Consider the following 22,243-nt stretch of genomic DNA (forward strand, 5'->3'; position numbering starts at 1 on the left):
ACATATCAAACTTTGTCATGTGTTGGATGGTAACCATTGGATAATGTTTGTAACGAAGTGTTACCATCATTAATTAATAACCATCCTTCCAGTTGACTTCTCTCGCTTGCTAGGCTCTTGGTCATTTAACGACCCGATATTGTTAAGAAAGGGTTAGGCGCTTGTTCTAGTAGAAATGGCTGCGTTTTCGCTGGGTTTGGTACTATGTCTCGCCCTCTTTAACCTTTGTCAAGCAGAAGGTTTGTTTTAATATTTTGTTTTTCAAACAATACTGGAGTTAACTCAGGAGTACAGACATAACAGCTCGCAAAGACGACAAAACAAGGGTTTTTCACACTTTGTTAAAATGTTAGAGTTCCCACACTCTTTAGGGCGTGGAATGCACTTATCATGTTTTTTTTATTTCACTTTTTACTAATTTCGCAACTTAACGAAAAACGTATTTTTCTTACTTTTTGTGCCAACTCATAATTGTAGGAGTCGCGTATTGTTACAAACATTGATGCTTACTAAACATTCCTTTCATCCAGCGCGACAGTTACATTGACTTATTTCCATTTATCTCACGCCTTCACACACTTTTTCGGTGTTTTAGTTCGTACCGCCCTAAAATAATGTAGGACTAGTTTAGTTTCAAAGTACGCACACGTCTCAATATTCCTGTCCCAAGCTCTCATCCTTCGTTTAAATATTACTTTGTCCAAGGCCGCACGGTAGATTAATTTAACTTTTAATCTGTTCGGTTGCTTGTCATGGCTTGTGGGGTGACTGGTTTCAATTCAGGCTTCCGTCCGTCAACAGGTGCTAATCTCGTTTATATATGGCGTACCCGTAATTGGCGCCCGTATTTACCCGTCATTCAGGAAACTAATTATAAGAAAATCTCTACCCCTGCAAGTTATTGAAGGAACATTGTTAAACAAGCATTGTTCGCAATGTTTTCTTATCATGACTACTTACCAACAAATGAATCATCCAACATCGCCTACTAGAGTGGAATATTACATCCCCCTTGCTACACACTTCAAATTCCCTCCAAAGGGCGTAAGGGTTTACGGTGATGCGGCTTTGCCTCAAATGTGGCTCGGTTTTTCTTATTTTATTCCGCGGTATTGCGGTTTCTCTAAACTGCGTGGTTTACCATTTTTGTCTTATTTTGACGTTTTTCATTGCGGTTTTCGCACCCCCTTATACCCCCCTCGGTATGGACCTTTTCTGAAAATACACATTATTTGATAAAGTCCCACCGCAGAAGAAACCTCTCGCTTGTTGGCCTACAAAGCTGAGGTGAAATGTAAGCAGCCCTGTAAAAAAGGTTTTTCTTATTGACTTTTCTTTACGTTTTCGGAATGTGTAATATTTCTATTCCTATGCTTAAAAAAGATGGCTGACAATCTGATATCTAACGGGTGACAAAATTTCCCCCCAAAATCCAAGCTCACGAAAATCTCAACAACAATAAAATCGATCAAGCAATCAATGACTGCAAATCTGGGCAAAATTCCAGAACAATTATATTGAGCAACCCAACTGCAACCTCGTTCCCAGGGTGTTCTGTTAATTTTCAATATGGCGACTAGTTTGACCCAACTCAACGTAGACAATATTCGAGCAGGAAAATAACATGTTGCCTCCCGGCCAGATATCAGGTAGTTGGTCCCTTATGATTCATGTTGAGCCTAATTACATAATTTTCTTATATTGATTACTGTTGTCACATCTCTTTATCAACAGACTCCCCCACGCAAGAACTAAGAGGTAGGAGTCGCAAGTTTTCATATTTGTGTGCACCAAACAAACTAAGGGTAGGCGTGGCTAGGGGTCGGACGTGTAGGGCAGGCGTGGCTAGGAGTGCCAGCGTCCTATATTGCTAAAACAAGTTAACTGTTTCGAGCTCAATCTGGAAGCAAACTGAGATACTTTTACTTGATAATATCTCGAAAATTGCTGTTTTAAGATGAAAAGTGTTCGATTTCCTTTACACACAAAAATAGAAAATAGTGTTTTGATAGGTTAAATGTTCGATTTTCCAGAGACGCTTGCTAGCGTGCCACTGAAAAGTACACTACAGGCTACCGTGGATGGAGTTGATTCTCTGGCTAAGGATAACATTAAAGCGTGCAAGGCGTCGGCCTGTAAGCAAGCCGATAAAGACTTCGAGAGGAAAAAGACTCTAGCGCTGGCCACGGCTAATGACATCGACGAGATCTCTATAGCAGGTTAATATCTATACCACTCTCTCGATAATACAAATATAGATGAAATCCTGCCTTGAAACACTAGGTGGATTTAATTGATGTTTTTCAATGTAGTATTCGTGTTTGATTATGTTCATAATTTAATATTAGGCAATATAAAGGTCTGCGCACTGCGACCTTTTTTAACAGGTGTCGTTTAATGGGTGTCGTAGCTTCGACCAGGGTGTGGTTGAGGAGGTGTCGTAGTTGTGACCTGGGTGTGGTTGAAGAGGTGCTGTAGTTGTGACCTAGGTGTGGTTGAAGGGGTGTCGTAGCTGTGGCCTGGGTGTGGTTGAAGAGGTGTCGTAGTTGTGACCTGGGTGTGGTTGAAGGGGTGTCGTAGTTGCGAGCTTGGTGTGGTTGAAGGGGTGTCGTAGCTGTGGCCTGGGTGTGGTTGAAAGGGTGTCGTAGTTGTAACCTGGTTGTGGTGAAGGGATGTCATAGCTGCGACCTGGGTGTGGTAAAGGGATGTCATAGCTGTGGCCTGGGTGTGGTTGAAGAGGTGTCGTAGTTGTAACCTGGTTGTGGTTGAAGAGGTACCGTAGCACGAGAACGAGGATCGTAATAAACCGGTATCTGATCTGACGTCTTCCCAAAAGAGGTCTTGTTTACTGTTGAAGAGAGCTGTTTTGTCTGTCTTATCGAAAAGGGTCAATCTCCACCCACATGCTCTGTACCTATGGGTTGCGCAGTCCCTCCTTTACCCGTCGAAGGATTACCCAGTGTCAGAACCTTCTCATATCAAAAAAGGTTATCGAATCCCCCCCTTAAGAAATCCTAGCTACTGTTCCTTTAACCTCTTTCATTTCAGGAAATAATTTGAAAGAAAAGCTCGAAAATGGAATGGAAAGCGTTGTGAATATGTGGGAGAAGGTCGAGAAGATCTCTGTCCGATTAAACAATGCGCTGAAGGCGCTGGCACCCAATTACCTCGACCGCATGCGCCAGGCCTCGGCCAAACTTGGGGTAAATCGATCTTATTACTATACGAAGCACGTACTTGTCAGCAGTGGATCTAGAGGGGGTTTAGTGGATTCAAACCCTCTATTTGGCTTCCAGGGAAAGTGTTGGGTGCAAAAATAACAAGATATATATAATATTAAGATATTCCCGTTGATCCCCTTCCCACCATCTCGTGCCCAGAGAATGGAATAGTTAAAGGCCCAGGGGGGGGGGGGGGGGCAAAAACAATACAGTTTTCTATTTACTACTCAACTCTTTGGGATGCAAACGCCTTAGTTGGTTTGTATTTAATAGTAAAAACAACATTCTATGATATCAATTTGTCGCAGTGCTATTAAAAAAGCTAATGTAGTGAAAGGAAACTACCCCCTCCCTAACATTGTCATCGGGTCTAGAAGTCTAGTCTAGAAGCGCTTCCAGATAGCTCTCACACCACACTCCTCATAACAACGCTTTAGACAGTACAAGAGAACACGAGATGTGTAGAAGCCCGCTTAAGGCCCAACCGAATTGGCTGGATTACCTCATTGTTTTTTTTTGCATTCTCGTTCTGTTGTTTTGTTTCCCATTGTTTTGTCTGTGGTGCATCAATCCAATGTGTTGAAATCTTCTGAACAGTACATTTTGATTGCTGTTCTTCAGAATGAAACGCGAGCAAAAATCAAAACATGGAGCGTGTCAGGAGCCAAGTCGGAATTTAAGAAAGTCGGCGCAGAAGGCCTAGATAAAGCTATCTCCGCATTGTCTTCATCTCTTCAGGGCCCTGTCATTGACTCCGCCAAGAAGCTTTTTACTGCAAGCCAGGTAAACTGCCTTTGGCCATTTTGTGCTGGGGGTTGCACAGTGTTATGAAAAATTGATTCATATTCCAAACTTAGAACTTGTAAAAAGGGTATAAATAAGCTTCGTACAGCGAAATGTTGATGCATTTTATTCTTCTGGTGACCGTACTTTACGCAGACATCTTGTTTTGTCCAAAGCAGTTATTGTTATTTTAAAAGACTTTGCAGTCTTTTTCTTGTCTTAGAATTGACGTAGATAGCAGGGTACTTTGTATGCGTTGAACGTTCTTTCAAGCGCAAAAACATATATATTTACCTTCCCCTCCTACTAGCTTCACTCAGCTTTCCAAAAGTCATCTGTGGAATCCCAGATGATAAGCGATGTGGATGTGAAAGATGTTTTAGGGATGACTGAAGATGTTTTGAAGAAGGATATGAGGGACTCTGCTGTCGCCAAGTATTTCGCTTGGACCAGTGGGACGGATGAAGCGTACGCATATATGGATCTTTCCAAGGAATTCCTGGACGTTGTAGCAGAAGGTATCGTCCATTATGTTGTCAACCCCTTCTTCTTTCACTTGATCAGACTTACCACTCTGTATGTTTCCCTTAACTTTTATCACGGCCCTTTCCTTTTCTTAACATAAATCTACAGTATCTCTCTCCCAAACCTATTAACACCATCTTCACTCATACCCCAACCTCATACCCTTCCTTCCCTGGCTCTATCCCCCTTCCTTAACTCCTACATACCCTAACACCAACCTCCATACCCTAACCCAATCCCCCTCCATACCCCAACCCCATCCTTCTTTATACCCCAACCCCATCCTTTTCAATACTCAAGCCCCATCCTCCTCAACACCCCAACCCCATCCTCCTCACCACCCCAACCCCATCCTCCTCACCACCTCAACCCCATCCTCCTCAATACCCCAACCCCATCCTCCTCAACACCCCAACCCCATCCTCCTCACCACCCCAACCCCATCCTCCTCAACACCCCAACCCCATCCTCCTCAACACCCAAAACCCATCCTCCTCAACACCCAACCCCATCCTCCTCAACACCCCAACCCCATCCTCCTCAACACCCCAACCCCATCCTCCTCACCACCCCAACCCCATCCTCCTCACCACCCAAAACCCATCCTCCTCAACACCCAACCCCATCCTCCTCAACACCCCAACCCCATCCTCCTCACCACCCCAACCCCATCCTCCTCAACACCCCAACCCCATCCTCCTCAACACCCAAAACCCATCCTCCTCAACACCCCAACCCCATCCTCTTCAACACCCAACCCCATCCTCCTCAACACCCAAAACCCATCCTCCTCAATACCCCAACCCCATCCTCCTCACCACCTCAACCCCATCCTCCTCAACACCCCAACCCCATCCTCCTCAACACCCCAACCCCATCCTCCTCACCAACACCCCAAACCCATCCTCTTCAACACCCAACCCCATCCTCCTCAACACCCAACCCCATCCTCCTCAACCTCAACCCCATCCTCCTCAACACCCAAAACCCATCCTCCTCAACACCCCAACCCCATCCTCCTCACCACCCCAACCCCATCCTCCTCAATACCCCAACCCCATCCTCCTCAACACCCCAACCCCATCCTCCTCACCACCCCAACCCCATTCTCCTCAATACCCCAACCCCATCCTTCTCAGCACCCCAACCCCATCCTCCTCACCACCCCAATCCAATCCTCCTTAACAGCCCAACCCCATCCTCCTCAATACCCCAACCCAATCTTCCTCAACACCCAAACCTCATCCTCCTCACCACCTCAACCCAATCCTCCTTAACACCCCAACCTAATCCTCCTCAACACCCGAACCCAATCCTCCTCACCACCCCAACCCCATCCTCCTCCATACCACTAGCACCGGCCTTCCCATACCCTAACCCCATCCCCCTGCTTACTTCAGCCCTATATTCCATACCCCAACCCAATCCTCTTCCTTACCTTAGCCCCATTCTCTATATCCCAGCCCTCTCATCCTTTATACCCCAACCCAATCCTCCTCAACACCCCAACCCCATCCTCCCTACCACCCCAACCCAATCCTCCTCAATACCCCAACCCCATCCTTCTCAACACCCCAACCCCATCCTCCTCACCACCCCAATCCAATCCTCCTTAACAGCCCAACCCCATCCTCCTCAATACCCCAACCCAATCTTCCTCAACACCCCAACCTCATCCTCCTCACCACCCCAATCCAATCCTCCTTAACAGCCCAACCCCATCCTCCTCAATACCCCAACCCAATCTTCCTCAACACCCCAACCCCATCCTCCTCACCACCCCAATCCAATCCTCCTTAACAGCCCAACCCCATCCTCCTCAATACCCCAACCCAATCTTCCTCAACACCCCAACCTCATCCTCCTCACCACCCCAACCTAATCCTCCTCAACACCCGAACCCAATCCTCCTCACCACCCCAACCCCATCCTCCTCCATACCACTAGCACCGGCCTTCCCATACCCCAACCCAATCCTCTTCCTTACCTTAGCCCCATTCTCTATATCCCAGCCCTCTCATCCTTTATACCCCAACCTCATCCTACTCCATACCACAACCCTACCCCCCCATACCCAAACTCTATCCTATTCCTTACCGAAACTCCGTCGTCCTCCATACCCCAACCCTATTCTCCTGCATACCCCAACCCTATTCTCCTGCATACACCAGCCCTATTCTTTTCCATACCCCAACCCCATCAACATTCACGCAGAATTTGCTTTTTTATATTTAATTAATTACCTTCTCATGCAGCTGTGGACGGTTTCAACGAGCTTTCTGCAACTACGTCTGATAGTGAGTTGGCCAGTAAGGCTCAAGCAGCGGTTCAAAAGTTTGATAGCGCTATGGAGAAAGAGAAGGAATCCAAGGCCATGATAGAGGCATTCAAAGCAAAAGTCGAAACTTACGTAAGTGAAAGAGTAATGGCAATCTTTAATTCCACATGTACATAATAGCAGGTCATCTTAACGGCCTGACAAGCGTTTATTTAGGGTTAGTGTAGTAATACCCATTGCCTCTTCATTAAACTGTTCGCGCTCTTATCGATAAACATAAATGGATTTGAAATTTGGAACATTATGCTTCTGGTTCCCTTACAGTTTAACGGCCAGTACCAGAAATTGGCACGAAGCAAGAATTTGAAACAGGCTGTTACGGCTGTGCTGTCGGTTGTGCAGGGTTTGTCTGGCGACGTTTCCTCCGCCGCGTCCAAGATTAACAACTATGTGAATGGCATAGGTGGCGCTAGTGACCCAGCCGCAATGGAATCACTGCTTGCAGGCGCAGCCGAGGGTCTGGAGACCATCGACAGCGCGCTTGACTGTTACGAGAGAGCATTTAAGATGGTGGGACAAGCCATTGCCAAGTGAGTGGTACACAGCACGCTTTAGTACTGACAATGTTAGTGAGTGGTACACAGCACGCTTTAGTACTGACGATGTTCCCTTGTTTGCCAAACATGATCGTTGGGGCTACACACACAGTTGCGTTAATGTTGTGGTTTAACATAACGCACTTAGCGTGGGTTGTTTGTGTTGGTAAAGTTTTCCCGAACTACGCGGCCACAGGCAAATGTATTTTCAACTACGCGGCCACAGGCAAATGTATTTTCCCTGGTGTTATTTTGCCTTGCTGGTGTTTTGCGCTGATATAACCACGGCACAACATGTTCTTATTTTTTTCTTATTTTTTTTTTCAATTCTTGTGACGAGCCAGTCATGCTAACAGACTGGACACTGATTATGCCTCTTTGATTAATCTAGATGTAAAGCTGGCGGTAATAATATCAATCACATATATACTACGGTGCTCAGTGAGGCAGCCATGGATGATGCCAATTGTCAGGCTGTTGTTGGACTGGGTGTGCCTTCCAAGAACGACGTTAAGGGTATTGTCAGTAAAGCCGCTGGTTCCCTCGGCTTTAACAGCAATTGTGAGGTAATAGATATGTCTAACACTGAAATAATTGTACAACAACTGCGACATTATGAATTTATCTTCAATATTGCAGCGGGTATTTAAATCCGTAAACAAAACGCATAAACTCGGTTGACCTAAGACAAACCGATCATTGGCGAACTACTTCGTAGCACGAGCTATAGATCAACTAGCCTGCTTGTAGGCGTTTACCCAGTGTTTTTTTTTCTTTTCTTTTTTTGCTATGTTTACCCAGTGTTTTTTTTCTTTTCTTTTTTTGCTATGTTTACCCAGTGTTTTTTTTTTTTCTTTTTTTTTTGCTATGTTTACCCAGTGTTTTTTTTTTCTTTTCTTTTTTTTGCTATGTTTACCCGGTGTTTTTTTTTCTTTTTTTTTTTTTTTTTGCTATGTTTACCCAGTGTTTTTTTTTTGCTATGTTCACCCAGTGTTTTTTTTTCTTTTTTTTGCTATGTTTACCCGTTGTTTTTTTTTTCTTTTTCTTTTTGCTATGTTTACCCGGTGTGTTTTTTCTTCTTTTTTTTTTTTGCTATGTTTACCCAGTGTTTTTCTTTCCTTTATTTTTGCTATGTTTACTCGGTGTTTTAACTATGCGCCGAGTCGAAGCCGCCATCGACAGTGCTGAATAACGTATGCGCATGCGCGTGCTCTGGCGAAAACAAGCACAATCGTAGTGTTGAATCGTTCGAGAAAAGTACAAAAGGCTGACTTCAGTCGCTGTTTTGACTTACTGTACAGCATTTAATAATGAGGATAATAATGATAATGAGGGAGTCATAAAGAAAATTATAGCCTTAAGTTTGGTCTAATTTTCTTAGCATTCGCCAAAATGTGACAGTTCGCCGGTAAAAAGCCGCCATTTCAAAACATAAAGGCTGGCTTAACCGCGCGGTACTGGAACCAGTCTTGCGTTTTTCAGCACTGGCGCCGCGCCATCTTGTTTTGTTCTGGCCGCGCGAAAGCTGGAACGAGCGCTTCACTCGCGCCAAGCTAGCGCGGCCAAAAACAAGATGGCGACCACGACTTAACGCATAGCGAAAAAAACACCGGGTAAACGCCTGCAAGCAGGCTATAGATCAACACAAGGCTGAAATGGAAGATTGCACGTCTTTGTGAAACCCACGAGTAGTTGCACTGACGTTTCAAGCGTTAACCCAAGTCGTAGCAAAAGAAACTAAAGCGGGATTGGTGGGTTCTATTTATATTTGAGTTCGCCAACAATAGGTAGTCGGCCGGACAGAGGATGATTTCAACGTGTTGGTTTATGGTTTGTCTATACCACGCCTACGCAGACCACCTAGCTTTTCCACAGCTTGTCTGTAGTCTTTCTAGTTATACCGATCAGTATCACATGCATGTAGAAACATCATAACGTCACTTGGCCAATATTACTTGTGCCAGGCAGTGCCGGCACGTTTTCGGGTTTTACGAGATTATTGCAAACACAAAGCTATACGGTTTCTTCACGCCGGTTGAGGCCACCGGGTTCAAGAGTGCCAGCACGAGCTATCAGTGTGGCTTCTCTTGCTTTGCTTTGCTTTGCTTTGCTTTGCTTTGCTTTGCTTTGCTTTGCTTTGCTTTGCTTTGCTTTGCTTTGCTTTGCTTTGCTTTGCTTTGCTTTGCTTTGCTTTGCTTTGCTTTGCTTTGCTTTGCTTTGCTTTGCTTTGCTTTGCTTTGCTTTGCTTTGCTTTGCTTTGCTTTGCTTTGCTTTGCTTTGCTTTGCTTTGCTTTGCTTTGCTTTGCTTTGCTTTGCTTTGCTTTGCTTTGCTTTGCTTTGCTTTGCTTTGCTTTGCTTTGCTTTGCTTTGCTTTGCTTTGCTTTGCTTTGCTTTGCTTTGCTTTGCTTTGCTTTGCTTTGCTTTGCTTTGCTTTGCTTTGCTTTGCTTTGCTTTGCTTTGCTTTGCTTTGCTTTGCTTTGCTTTGCTTTGCTTTGCTTTGCTTTGCTTTGCTTTGCTTTGCTTTGCTTTGCTTTGCTTTGCTTTGCTTTGCTTTGCTTTGCTTTGCTTTGCTTTGCTTTGCTTTGCTTTGCTTTGCTTTGCTTTGCTTTGCTTTGCTTTGCTTTGCTTTGCTTTGCTTTGCTTTGCTTTGCTTTGCTTTGCTTTGCTTTGCTTTGCTTTGCTTTGCTTTGCTTTGCTTTGCTTTGCTTTGCTTTGCTTTGCTTTGCTTTGCTTTGCTTTGCTTTGCTTTGCTTTGCTTTGCTTTGCTTTGCTTTGCTTTGCTTTGCTTTGCTTTGCTTTGCTTTGCTTTGCTTTGCTTTGCTTTGCTTTGCTTTGCTTTGCTTTGCTTTGCTTTGCTTTGCTTTGCTTTGCTTTGCTTTGCTTTGCTTTGCTTTGCTTTGCTTTGCTTTGCTTTGCTTTGCTTTGCTTTGCTTTGCTTTGCTTTGCTTTGCTTTGCTTTGCTTTGCTTTGCTTTGCTTTGCTTTGCTTTGCTTTGCTTTGCTTTGCTTTGCTTTGCTTTGCTTTGCTTTGCTTTGCTTTGCTTTGCTTTGCTTTGCTTTGCTTTGCTTTGCTTTGCTTTGCTTTGCTTTGCTTTGCTTTGCTTTGCTTTGCTTTGCTTTGCTTTGCTTTGCTTTGCTTTGCTTTGCTTTGCTTTGCTTTGCTTTGCTTTGCTTTGCTTTGCTTTGCTTTGCTTTGCTTTGCTTTGCTTTGCTTTGCTTTGCTTTGCTTTGCTTTGCTTTGCTTTGCTTTGCTTTGCTTTGCTTTGCTTTGCTTTGCTTTGCTTTTTCCTTATGACGCTTATGGCTGCGACCATCTCCCCCCCTCCCCCCAGCAATTCCTAGGTACGCGTCTATAAAATATACCTTTCAACCTTAGTTTTTCTATAGCTTGTCTGTCTTTCTATTTATGCTAATTCACAGCACCTCCAAACATAGTAAATAATCTGCGCCAGTTTTGCTGGGCCTACCATATGAGTCATTTTATAAGGGGCGTAAGGGGAGGGCGAAAACCGCAAAACCGCACAAAAAATGCCAAGAACCGCAAAACCCGCAAAATAAGTCAATAACCGTAAAGCCGCACAGTCTAGATAAACCCCAATACCGCGGATTGAAATACGAAAAAAACAAAATACCGCGCCTGATTTAAGGCAAACCCGCATCACCGCAAACCTTTACGCCCCCCTCAATTTTGCCACAGGCTAACCGCCGTGACCAGGCCAGTGACGCAGGGGCTGGTGACATCGAGGGAGAGGAATCGACTCTGTCTTCTTCCCAGAAGATGACCGTGTGTAATCTGAGAGACAAGCATAGCAAGACAAACGCCCAGATTAGAGATCTCATGGAGGTGCTGGAGTCTCAGATCGCGCTAGTCAAGTGCGACGGTGAAGGCAACATTGCATGAATGAGTTAAACTGATAATGGTTCTGTGTGTGTATTAAATACAGAGGAACAGATCTGTAATCGCTTAAATTACATAAAAAATAAAGCAGCAAACTATGAGAACTTTATGAATGTTTATTTCCAGCGGTGTAGCCAGGATTTTTAATAGGAGGGGACTGAAAAGGGACTTTCAAGGCATATTTTCCTGTATTTTAGATAATGTCTCATACATTTACTGTATTTACTAGGGGGGGGGGGCAGAGCAATATGCATCGTGATCGCAGTAGCAGTGGGGGACGACACGTTAGCAAAACAATACCTCAATATGAAAGGAATGGGGGTAGGCTTGGATTAATTTGATACTGGAGGAGGGGGAGGGAGTATTTTTCACTCATGGTAAAGGCGGAGCGCCCTTCGGATAGCGATGGGAGCGTCACGCCTTAGGCCTGGTTCACACTATAGGAAAGAAGCGTAGACTAGCAAAATTAATTTGTGCGCGACATCAAGGTTGATGATGTAAATCAACCGCGGGCACGTTGCGTAGGTTCTAATGCTTTGGTTTGCCTATCCATACGATGAGGTGTTTTCACCTCACAAAAGCAAAGAGAGAAAAAACAAAAACTGCCATAGTGTAATTTGGGCCTAATTGTGATCCTTCGCGGTCCTGTTGCTTAGGGTAACCGATTTTATTACTTTGGCGCCAACACTTCACGCTTTACGGAAACCACCTGTAACAAACAAGTCACGTGACAGACAACCCGCCGACCTACAACGGCATGGCAGGCAAATTTGGGGAATGTAGAATTACCCCAACAAGAAACCCATCAGTTAATATTTACGGAAATTCATGCGTGACACGCAGTCCATAATAAGTAGGATCTTAGTTTGCATCCTGAATTAAATGCTCTCTAAATATTATCTCCGGCTTTCATGAGTCAAATCAGTTTCTAACAATAGACCCATTGGATCCATGATCTCAACTCGTAAAAAAAGGAATGACAAACAAACAATCCTGGTCCACGTTTTTATCTCGATTTTTCTAAGGATTATTTTTCTATAAAATGGCGGAGCATCCAGAAGAGGAAGAAGATCAAGGCAAGGAATTCCTGATCAAGTTCTTGGCGCTGGGGGACTCGGGCGTGGGGAAAACGAGTCTTCTTTACCAGTACACAGATAGTCACTTTAACCCGCGCTTTGTACCCACGATTGGAATAGACTTCAGAGAGAAGAGAGTGGTCAGTATCTCAGCTTTCGCCTCTAGATTTAGAAATATGTGACGAGAAAAAAACTGTATAATTTAAGTATACCTTGAGCCTTTATAGCCTATAACGGTCCTTAGCAACAGGGTTAACGTGTGGGCTGTTGTTGTTGTTTTTATTTATTTTGTCAATGACAACAAAAGAAATATCCTCTGTATGTTGGACGGAGTAGCCCAACAGACAATGAGAAGTGTACACGAGGAAAATCGTTTTTTTCGAAATGAGTGGGTACATCCCAATTTTAAAAGGCAGATCTTCGCGTCCAAGTTGGACGTCCAAAGTGGTCTCATTTAGGAACAACGAAACGGCGAAAGGTCTACTATGTTCACCATTCTGCGACAGTTGTTACCACCGATCTCCCCCCCCCCCCCCCCTAAAAAAAAGCAAAAACGAAATACAACAACAACTATAATAATAATTCATATTGGAAGTTCATAAACAAGATGATAATAAGATTGTTGTACCAGACAACCTACGAGAGGTGGGGTCTTTAAATCAACCAAATTGCAAGATAGTTTCTATCGTCAGGATTTATGGAAGAGCGCACTATCATACTAAGCTCTCTGTTCGATATTGATAAGATCGCACGGTGATGATAGAGATGAGTTGTTTGTTATCATAATGATGATGATGACAGCTACTGCTCTCAACTCCCAAATTCCATTGTTCCGGTTTTTAAAAGGTCAAATTACATCTTCGTAATTTTTCAAAATATGATGAACGAACATATTATATCCTCCTCTTATTTGAGGGCGTATAATTTTACCGCCAACAAGATACTCCCTCTACCTGATTTCTTGCTATCCAATCAAAATGCTTATCATAGCTCTACTGTCCAATCAAAGAGCGTGTTACATTATTCTTGTCTAGTGTTGTTTTCTGTCCATTCGAAATTTGTTCCAAGATGGCGGATCCTGGGGGTGATTATGACTATCTTATAAAATTCCTAGCCCTGGGCGATTCAGGCGTTGGAAAAACAAGTATTCTCTACCAATATACAGACGAGTCATTTAACCCTAAATTCATATCAACTGTTGGGATTGACTTTAGAGAGAAACGAGTTGTAAGTATAACCATGTTATGCTGTGTAATGTTATGCTATGTTTCAGCTGACAGGATATTCTTTCGACCGAACCATTTCTCACGAGACTGAATTTACGGCGTTTTATGAAAACCAAGCACGTTTTGGAGAAGCTTTTGATTTCGTTTGAGGAGTTTGTTATTGCTGCTATCAGAAACGTAATGCTTTGCCAAAAATGCTCGGTGTTTTGAAATTCGCTTTTTCTATTTCTGGCAGCTGCTGTTTCTGCATAAACTTAAATGAGAAATTGATTCCTTCCTTATCACAAGCAACAACACAAAACATTTTTATATTCAATTCCAAGCTTTTTACAGTCATTTATGTAATGGTAAAAGGGCTGCATGTCTCTAGTTGTAGACAGTATAATTTCAATATGCCCAAGTATTCATTCGGACAAATTATTCCTTACACATTGTTATTCTTTCTTCCGTAATGTGATTTTTCTTCGGATTATGACTTTGATATAATTTTTGAATATAGAGAAAAAGTAAAAAAGAATGGGATTTGCATTGTTTGTTATAAATCCCGTGTTTTGCCACCTCTTATATTTTTGGTAAATGTTTATTAGATAGACACTTTCCAATTATTTACCTATTATTATTTGAATAAATTCAATACACCTCAACAGGTGTAAAGAAATTTACATTCCATATTTTTCTGTTCATCCACAGATTTCTTGTATTATAAAGCAATTATCCAAGCTATTTTTTAAGCATTTCGCAAGACATTGGCAAGAAAACATTGCGTTTAATTATTTTAACCATTACCCTATAATCCAATTGATTGAATTTCAATAATTGTGTATCTGTTTTAGGGATACAATTTTACCGAAGGGATGAATTAGGAATGCTATAGTTTTCGATTGTCTCCTAATTTTATTTCAAAGATAGAATTCCTTAAAAACGCACTCACTAGTTTTTTTTTTCTCCAAGAAAGAGAATAGATCTTTATCGTACTTGATGTGTCCGCCTACTTGATTTATTTACACTAAAATTTATAGTATCTTGAAATGAATATCCAGTGAGGAGAAGTCTGTTAAGGTTTTTTTTACAGAACTGGCTATACTCATCTGTATGTTGTCTTGTACACATTGTAGAATATGTTTATTTTAATTGAAATTGGTTCGTGATTTCTAGGTTCATCACCCATTAAACCCTGATGGTGAACGATCAACAAGAGGACAACGCATTCACTTGCAACTATGGGATACTGCCGGCCAGGAACGGTGAGCAAATTCCTAGTAAATTACTATGGACTTCATACAGAAGACATTTTAAGACAAGGGTGTTGGATGGCAAGGGGCAGAGGGGGAGCACTTGCTCCTTCATTTAGAAAAATTGAGAGGCAGGTCCCCCAATTTTCCTTAGAGTATTCTTTTACAAGAACACTCTTTTACATGAACACACAGTTTACACCTAAATATGAATCAAGCATCACATATATATTGACGGCTTGATAAAAAATGATGCTTTTGTGACAACTTTTTGGGACCACTCCACTGCCACTTCACATCAGTCATGTCCCTATCCTGTCCCTTGTTTCTGAGTGGCTCCCTTGTTTTTGTTCTTGTAGGTTTAGAAGTTTAACAACTGCATTCTTCCGGGATGCTATGGGTTTTCTTCTTGTCTTTGACTTAACACATGAGCAGTCTTTTGTTAACATTCGCAACTGGCTAAGTCAATTACAGACGCATGCGTACTGTGAGAATCCAGATATAGGTATGTGATATGCTACTATAATATGGTGGATATAGGTACTATGTGATATGATAACTATAATGATATGGTGGATGTAGGTATGTGGTATGATATGGTGGATATAGGTGTATGATATTATACTTGTTACGGTGAAAAAGGAATAATTTGTCAACGAGACATGACGGAAAAACATGACGTGGCGCTTCGAATAAGCCCATTTCACATTGAATAAGGCGGATAATTTGTCTGAGTAATTAGTTACTGATAGCAAACAAAATATCAAGTGCAACTTTTTTTAAATTGATACGACTTTTTGTAAAGTGTCATTGAAATTTGAGCTTTTCGTCCCTGAGCTGATACACAGGGCACTGATGATCAAGGAAAAGTTATCTTAAAAAGCCAAAATTTGGTTATGTGCACTTTGGCCTCATGTTATTTTTGTTTTAAAAACCAGTCCGTCATACAAGGAACCTATAGCCACTGAAGAAATTGTGTCTTCTTTCTCTATCTGAATTTTCGCGTTTTCCAGGTTTTTCCGTCATGTCGGTCAACAAGTAATTGAAAAACATTGAAACATGCAGGATTTGGCATTTAAAGGTCACACAAAACCTTAATATATAGATTTAGGCACTGCCTAAAAGCGGAGCCAGCATTGAAAGAATGTTTTTTAATGAGATTAAAAAAGCAATTTTTACTGCCATGTAATTATGAATTGTATTGGCCCCTTCAAATGGATCAAGCAAGCACTCATTCAATAATATTAAATATGAAGTATGAAAGTACTAAACCTGGTGTAAAAATGGCTGTCAAAGTTCAAGGTGCCTTTGTTGATGACAATGTTTTTCAAGAGTCTAATGGTCAATTCTTATTTGTTCCACTGTGCATATTTTTTATCAAAACAGCATAATAACAATCTTTGACCTTGTAAAGAATATATCAAGGATGTAACAGCATTTCAAAGATTTAGATGCCATTCTGTAGTTTCCATGTACTGCAACTGATTATTAAGAAGAATGTGTTGAAATTAATACATATTAGTGCACCCACCCTTTGGCCAGTTGTTTTTAGAAACCCCATACCAGCTACTCAAAAATGAATGCAATAGAGGAAAATACTAAATTACTGAAAGTTCTTTACTTTCAAACCAAACCATGTTCATTGAGTTATGTTTGGGGTAGAGAGGAATAAATAAACAAATAAACAGAAAGTCAATGGGGAGTTGAAAGGGGGAAATGTGACTCTATTTGAAAAAATGTGAATCTACTTTAAAAAAATATATGACAAAAATGCAATAATAGCTTGACTGAGCACTTTTCTAACATTTTCCCCTTTCCCTATTACCTCTAGGTTTGATATAAAACTGTTTTCTTTATAGATTTATTATTGAAAAAGCACAAGTTTGTTACTTTTATATAATTTATTAAGTAAGTACCTTGCCCTAATAAAAACCCTTTTATAGAAGTTCCATTCAGGTACACTACTACACTAGCACTAGCTACATTCTGACCGGCTTTGCCCTTGCAAAGAAACAAATAATGGATGAAACAGCATTCCAAAGATAAAATGATATAGTTAGATACACTTCAGGTGCCACTTACTAGTGATACTCCATCACCAAGGAAATTAAAATCCACAAGTATACCTCAGTCATGCATTACATATTGTTGAACCCACCCTTCAGCATGGTGGCCTGCTGTTTTTTTTTTATTATTTTATAGAAACCCTGCAGCTGGATCCACACATGCTAATGCTACTACAAAATTAAATGCAATCAAATGGAGGAGAACAAATTAACTTGGGAAGCAAATAAAAATCAAACCTTGATATTACTGATAAGTGCTAAATGAAAATGTCTAATTTAAAACCTAACCTATTTTAATTTATTCAGGGTGCAGAGAGGAAAACAGCAAATAATTATCAACTGCATATAAAAATAGTCAATAGAGAGAGAAAAAAAGAAACTGGGACTAATAAAAACTTTAACACTATTGCAACAACTTGATTGAGCACTCTCCTATCATTTCCCTTTTCCTCATTATCTTCAGGTTGATAAAAAATGTTTTACAGATTTACAGTATCATTGACACAAAGTATCTTGCTCTAAAAACCCTGTTACACTTATACTGCTGTATCAAAGTAAGAAAGCCCGGCTACATTTGCCTATTCTTATGTCTTCCAGCCTTTAGCATCAAGCATGACCCTCAGGTAGTCCTTGGTTGGTTTAACCTAAATAAAAGTGAAAACAATTAACTTGGGTATTTTTATTTTTTTTAATTAATATTTTTATCAACCCATATAACCTTACTAATTTTCCATAACTATTTGAATAAAAATAAATAAACACATTAGATAGTATTCAAGATGCAGACAATATAAGCTTGAGCAAAAAAAATATAGGTTGCATTTTTGGTTTTTATTTTCGATGAAAAAATTCTCTTTGTAACTGTAAAGTATTTATGATAATGTTGAAAAAATTGCTGTATCTTCAAAAAGACAGGATATAAAGACAAGAAAGGTCTTCTTTAGCAATATATGACAGGATGATATTTGTCAGCCTTGATTAAATATCTCAACGCTGTCAATAAAGTAAAGAGAGAACGAAGAATATCAAAGGATGTTGTTATGCTCAAATTGCTTGTTAGACCACGAATTCTCAGTTTTAATGCTCGGTTACTGTAAGCTGAGTTGCATTATACCAAGATAAATTAATGTACATAAATAAATAAGACTAAAAGAGTACATTATAATAAATTATACACAGCTCTATTTCGAGACTAAGGTCTTAAATGAAAGTAATGAACTGGCACTAGCGGTGTGTGCCGGAAGGCTGTTCCAATCTGGAATAGTGTTGGGGAAAAATGAAAACTTGTAAACATCTGTACTCTAAAAACATATGTATAAATCGAACAAGCTAAGTGTCATTGATACAGTAGCTAGACTACTACGTATTTCTGTTGTTAAATTCTTACTTACCGTGAGGAATATACGCCTGAATTTATAGAACTTGTAAGTAAGTATTTACGAATTTAACATTTTCATGGCGATTGTCAGTTGAATAAAAGCCATTCAAGTGCCAAAATTCAAGTAGATGGTATTTTAGCCAATCAAAACAAGGATAGATGACATTGATATGTCATCTTGACGTCATACTTAAGCTGGTACGGTGTTTTTGTTTGAGTGATTGGTTTTGGGAAAAAAGCGAACAAACGAGCATTATAAAAGCACAACAATAAATGAAAAAATGTCATATTCAAAATGCAAATCATCGTCAAAAGCTCACCTTGGCAGTGTTTTTTTTTTGTTGCTTTATGTTTGTCGCTAGTGGTTGTGTTCGCTTTTTGTTGTAAACCGTGATCTTTCTGCTAGCAAGGAACTCGTCAACACAAGTGAATGATTTTTATAGCTGAAAACAGACATCAATCCAAGGCCTTTTCCTCTCAGGATCTCCTTACATAGATATAGACGTGAATGAATATAGAAATGGTAGTGTAGAGCCTCTCCTCTTAGTCTTCTTTTTAGCTGCTGCTGCCACGGGCGGGATTTTACATCGGCTCGTACTTCAGACAAATGCTACATTGGCTCGTACTTCAGACAAATGTTACATCGGCTCGTACTTCAGACAAATGTTACATCGGCTCGTACTTCAGACAAATGTTACATCGGCTCGTACTTCAGACAAATGTTACATCGGCTGGTACTTCAGACAAATGTTACATCGGCTCGTACTTCAGACAAATGTTACATCGGCTTGTACTTCAGACAAATGTTACATCGGCTCGTACTTCAGACAAATGTTACATCGGCTCGTACTTCAGGCAAATGTTACATCGGCTCGTACTTCAGACAAATGTTACATCGGCTCGTACTTCAGACAAATGTTACATCGGCTCGTACTTCAGACAAATGTTACATCGGCTGGTACTTCAGACAAATGTTACATCGGCTCGTACTTCAGACAAATGTTACATCGGCTCGTACTTCAGACAAATGTTACATCGGCTCGTACTTCAGACAAATGTTACATCGGCTCGTACTTCAGACAAATGTTACATCGGCTCGTACTTCAGACAAATGTTACATCGGCTCGTACTTCAGACAAATGTTACATCGGCTCGTACTTCAGACAAATGTTACATCGGCTCGTACTTCAGACAAATGTTACATCGGCTCGTACTTCAGACAAATGTTACATCGGCTGGTACTTCAGACAAATGTTTCCTAAAAAACTTCAGCCCATTTGAATCCACTTATTTTCTCATTAAATACTATTTTCAAGCTGCCTTTCTTCTGTGGACATACGAACTTTGCAGCACAAAGCAAGGCGGTAAAAAAACACACAACAGTGTAAGATCGAGTGGGGCCTGGGAGTTGCACGATTGACTGGATGGATGGATGGGTGGATTGTGACACAGGGTACCAGCGCGATGACCACCAAAACCAAGTCGCATAGCTATACCATATTTCTATACCTAAAAACACTAATAAGCATTTTTCATAATATATTGAAATGATGAAAATACTCTTAGTCAAGTATTTAAGATTTCCACCAGATTTTTAAAACTTAAATAATTACAAGATTCTAGCTCAAGAAGGTCCTTTCTTCTTGTAAAAACAGGTTGTTTTTTTTTGGGATAAACCAGTGGTGAAAACCTAGACAACTAAGATAGTCATATGGTTCTTGTTTATTTTATTTATTTTTTAGTTTATTAGTGTGTGTGTTATCTATTTTATTATTATTTTGCTTAAATGCAAGCAGCTGGACGATAAAAAAGTGGCTTGCACAAAAGCAAACACAATAGCATTGATCACATTTGGTGTTTTTTTCTATAGTTTTACTGGGCAACAAGGCTGACTTAGAAGATGATCGCGTGGTGGATGAGGCAGAAGCCAGAGCTTTGGCAGACAACTTGGGACTTAAATATTTTGAAACTAGTGCAGCTACAGGGCAGAATGTTACAAAATCAGTAGAAGCATTACTAGACCAGGTATGAGCAATTAATGGTACCCCTCCCCCCCCCCCCCTCCTCCACCCACCTCCACCGCAAACTCTTGCCACATCTGTGTGTTGCTTTCTTGTCATTGTACAATTTAGAACTCTTGACTTTGGTTTCGTTGTTAAAAACTATTGTTTGTTCATGTTTGACATTTTGGCAACCAATGACCAAGGGGGGAGGGGAGGGGGTTTGTGTGCCCTCCACACCCTGTGTACCCTGTGTGTGTTCCGGTGCAGATAAGATAATTGGTTGACTGAAGTGAGAAACAGTCTTAGTGTGTTGGACACCATGGTGAGAGTTCTCAGAATACTAAAAATCACAGTTACCCTCCCCTATATTCATGCTGAGTAATTACACTGCTGTGTCATGATAATCTCTAGGTCATGGTACGAATGGAGAATTGTGTTGACCGTGCTACCCTCCCAAACAATGTTTTCAACAACAATCCATCGCGAGTAAGCAAGCTGAAGGAGGTTGATGAAGCAAGTGAAGAGTCTAGTGGATGCTCTTGTTGAGTGGCAATAATAAGTCTACAGTATTTATAGCAAGAATATAATGTAATACAACATAAGGTAACTTCAAAGTATAACATGTTTCATGTAACAACATCTACTATTAAGATATTACAGTGGAACCTCAATTTAACAAACCTCTATATAAAAAAATGCTTGGTATAACAAACAATTTTCTTCCTTAAAGCCCAATCAAAATTTCGCTAAAATGTATGGAACAGAACTTCAATATACTGGTAGTACCCTCGCTATGATGAACAGTTCCCCCAGTACCTTCTCACTTTGTTAAATTGAGTTTCCAGTGTACTCAAACTTTTGCATTTTCACAAGGCTCTAGCCAACAGGCTGGTTTAACCTTATTAAACCACTTTGTCTTAGATTGCCTTAGGTCTAGGGTTTTGTTTTATTTGTGCAGATCATTTAGTTGTGGAGAGTGGGGTGATCATCCTTATCCCCCACCCCCTGGGGAAAGAATACATTGCCACCTTCATCTGTGCCTCAAGTTGTTAAACATTTGAGACACCAACTACATTAGTAGTGAATCATTGATAGCAACAAAAGAAGACAAGTGTTAAAAATTTTGCCAGTTTTACTGCAAAGTACACTACAAACGATTTCTTGGATTATGTTTTTAAATCACTCTACCGATCAGCAGTACTGTTGTTTAACTTGTAGTGTACAACCTTGTAAACAGAGAATTACTTTTTCATATTAATTCCATCATTGTTTTTTATAGCAAGGTCAACCAGTTTTTTTTATAGGGACTTTTTTGTGCAAAAAAGTGGGGGTAAGCAATTAAAAATATGAGTAGTGTTTCAGTATGTAGCAGTCTTTTAGAGTTTGTTTCTACCTTCTTGTAGTGGCCTTTATTCACTGGGAACATCTCCAGGGAGAATTTGACAATGACATTTTGCAAACATTTCCAGCTTTTTTTTTCCCATTTTCCACCCATCAGCCTTCCCTGATACATTAGATGTATTTTTTTCTTGTTATTGATATAGTAACAATTTAATGGTCTTTAAGACCACTATAAAAGAATAGACAATTATTTCCGCATTTTTGAAAAATATGTTATTCTATTTATATTTGTTTAGAAGTTCAATTCGAATTCAAATGAATAAATGATACATAAAATCATAATAGATTAAATGTAAATTATGCCAATCTTGATATTAATTATTTCGTGAATTGTAACTGATACTGGAATGCATGCATAGTATTTTAGCCAATCCGATTCATGTTTCTATATTCTGTATCTCATGTAAAATACGCCAGGAGTAATAGGGGATAAAAATAAAATGAGACAAAAATATGGTTGTCCTATTTTTTTTTTAATACAGTATAGGTCGATATTTCATACCTTAAGAGAAAGCAGAATAAAAATAAATCCTTAAACACTAAGGGATAGCAGTTGGCCGA

The 22,243-nt window shown here is 40.5% G+C and overlaps 2 protein-coding genes and 1 long non-coding RNA gene across 4 annotated transcripts; 2 read left to right on the forward strand and 1 right to left on the reverse strand.

The window, feature by feature from the left end:
• Positions 1–82: 82 nt before the first annotated feature.
• LOC116604766 lies at positions 83–11,401 on the forward strand. Its single transcript, XM_048725516.1, has 10 exons — positions 83–239; positions 1,735–1,758; positions 2,034–2,219; positions 3,049–3,203; positions 3,843–4,004; positions 4,315–4,522; positions 6,785–6,939; positions 7,132–7,397; positions 7,795–7,969; positions 11,100–11,401. The coding sequence occupies exons 1-10, from the start codon at positions 176–178 to the stop codon at positions 11,301–11,303; spliced, it is 1,599 nt and encodes a 532-aa protein (XP_048581473.1). The 5' UTR covers positions 83–175; the 3' UTR covers positions 11,304–11,401.
• An 849-nt stretch (positions 11,402–12,250) lies between these two features.
• LOC5522159 (ras-related protein Rab-27A) lies at positions 12,251–22,134 on the forward strand. 2 transcript variants are annotated; one of them, XM_032367616.2, is made up of 5 exons: positions 12,251–12,516; positions 14,758–14,846; positions 15,194–15,339; positions 20,149–20,303; positions 20,693–22,134. In XM_032367616.2, the coding sequence occupies exons 1-5, from the start codon at positions 12,343–12,345 to the stop codon at positions 20,825–20,827; spliced, it is 699 nt and encodes a 232-aa protein (XP_032223507.1). In that variant the 5' UTR covers positions 12,251–12,342; the 3' UTR covers positions 20,828–22,134. The 2 variants fall into 2 exon arrangements, with proteins under 2 accessions (XP_032223507.1, XP_001642021.1); XM_001641971.3 differs by lacking the exon at positions 12,251–12,516 and adding an exon at positions 13,411–13,603.
• On the reverse strand, positions 17,287–18,390 carry LOC125561343. Its single transcript, XR_007307380.1, has 2 exons — positions 18,292–18,390; positions 17,287–17,544 (listed from the first exon to the last, which is right to left on the reverse strand). It is a non-coding gene; the product is annotated as an uncharacterized LOC125561343 (long non-coding RNA).
• Positions 22,135–22,243: the final 109 nt, after the last annotated feature.

Source organism: Nematostella vectensis, chromosome 3 (genome assembly GCF_932526225.1).
Source record: "Nematostella vectensis chromosome 3, jaNemVect1.1, whole genome shotgun sequence".
Classification (NCBI taxonomy): Eukaryota; Metazoa; Cnidaria; class Anthozoa; order Actiniaria; family Edwardsiidae; genus Nematostella; species Nematostella vectensis.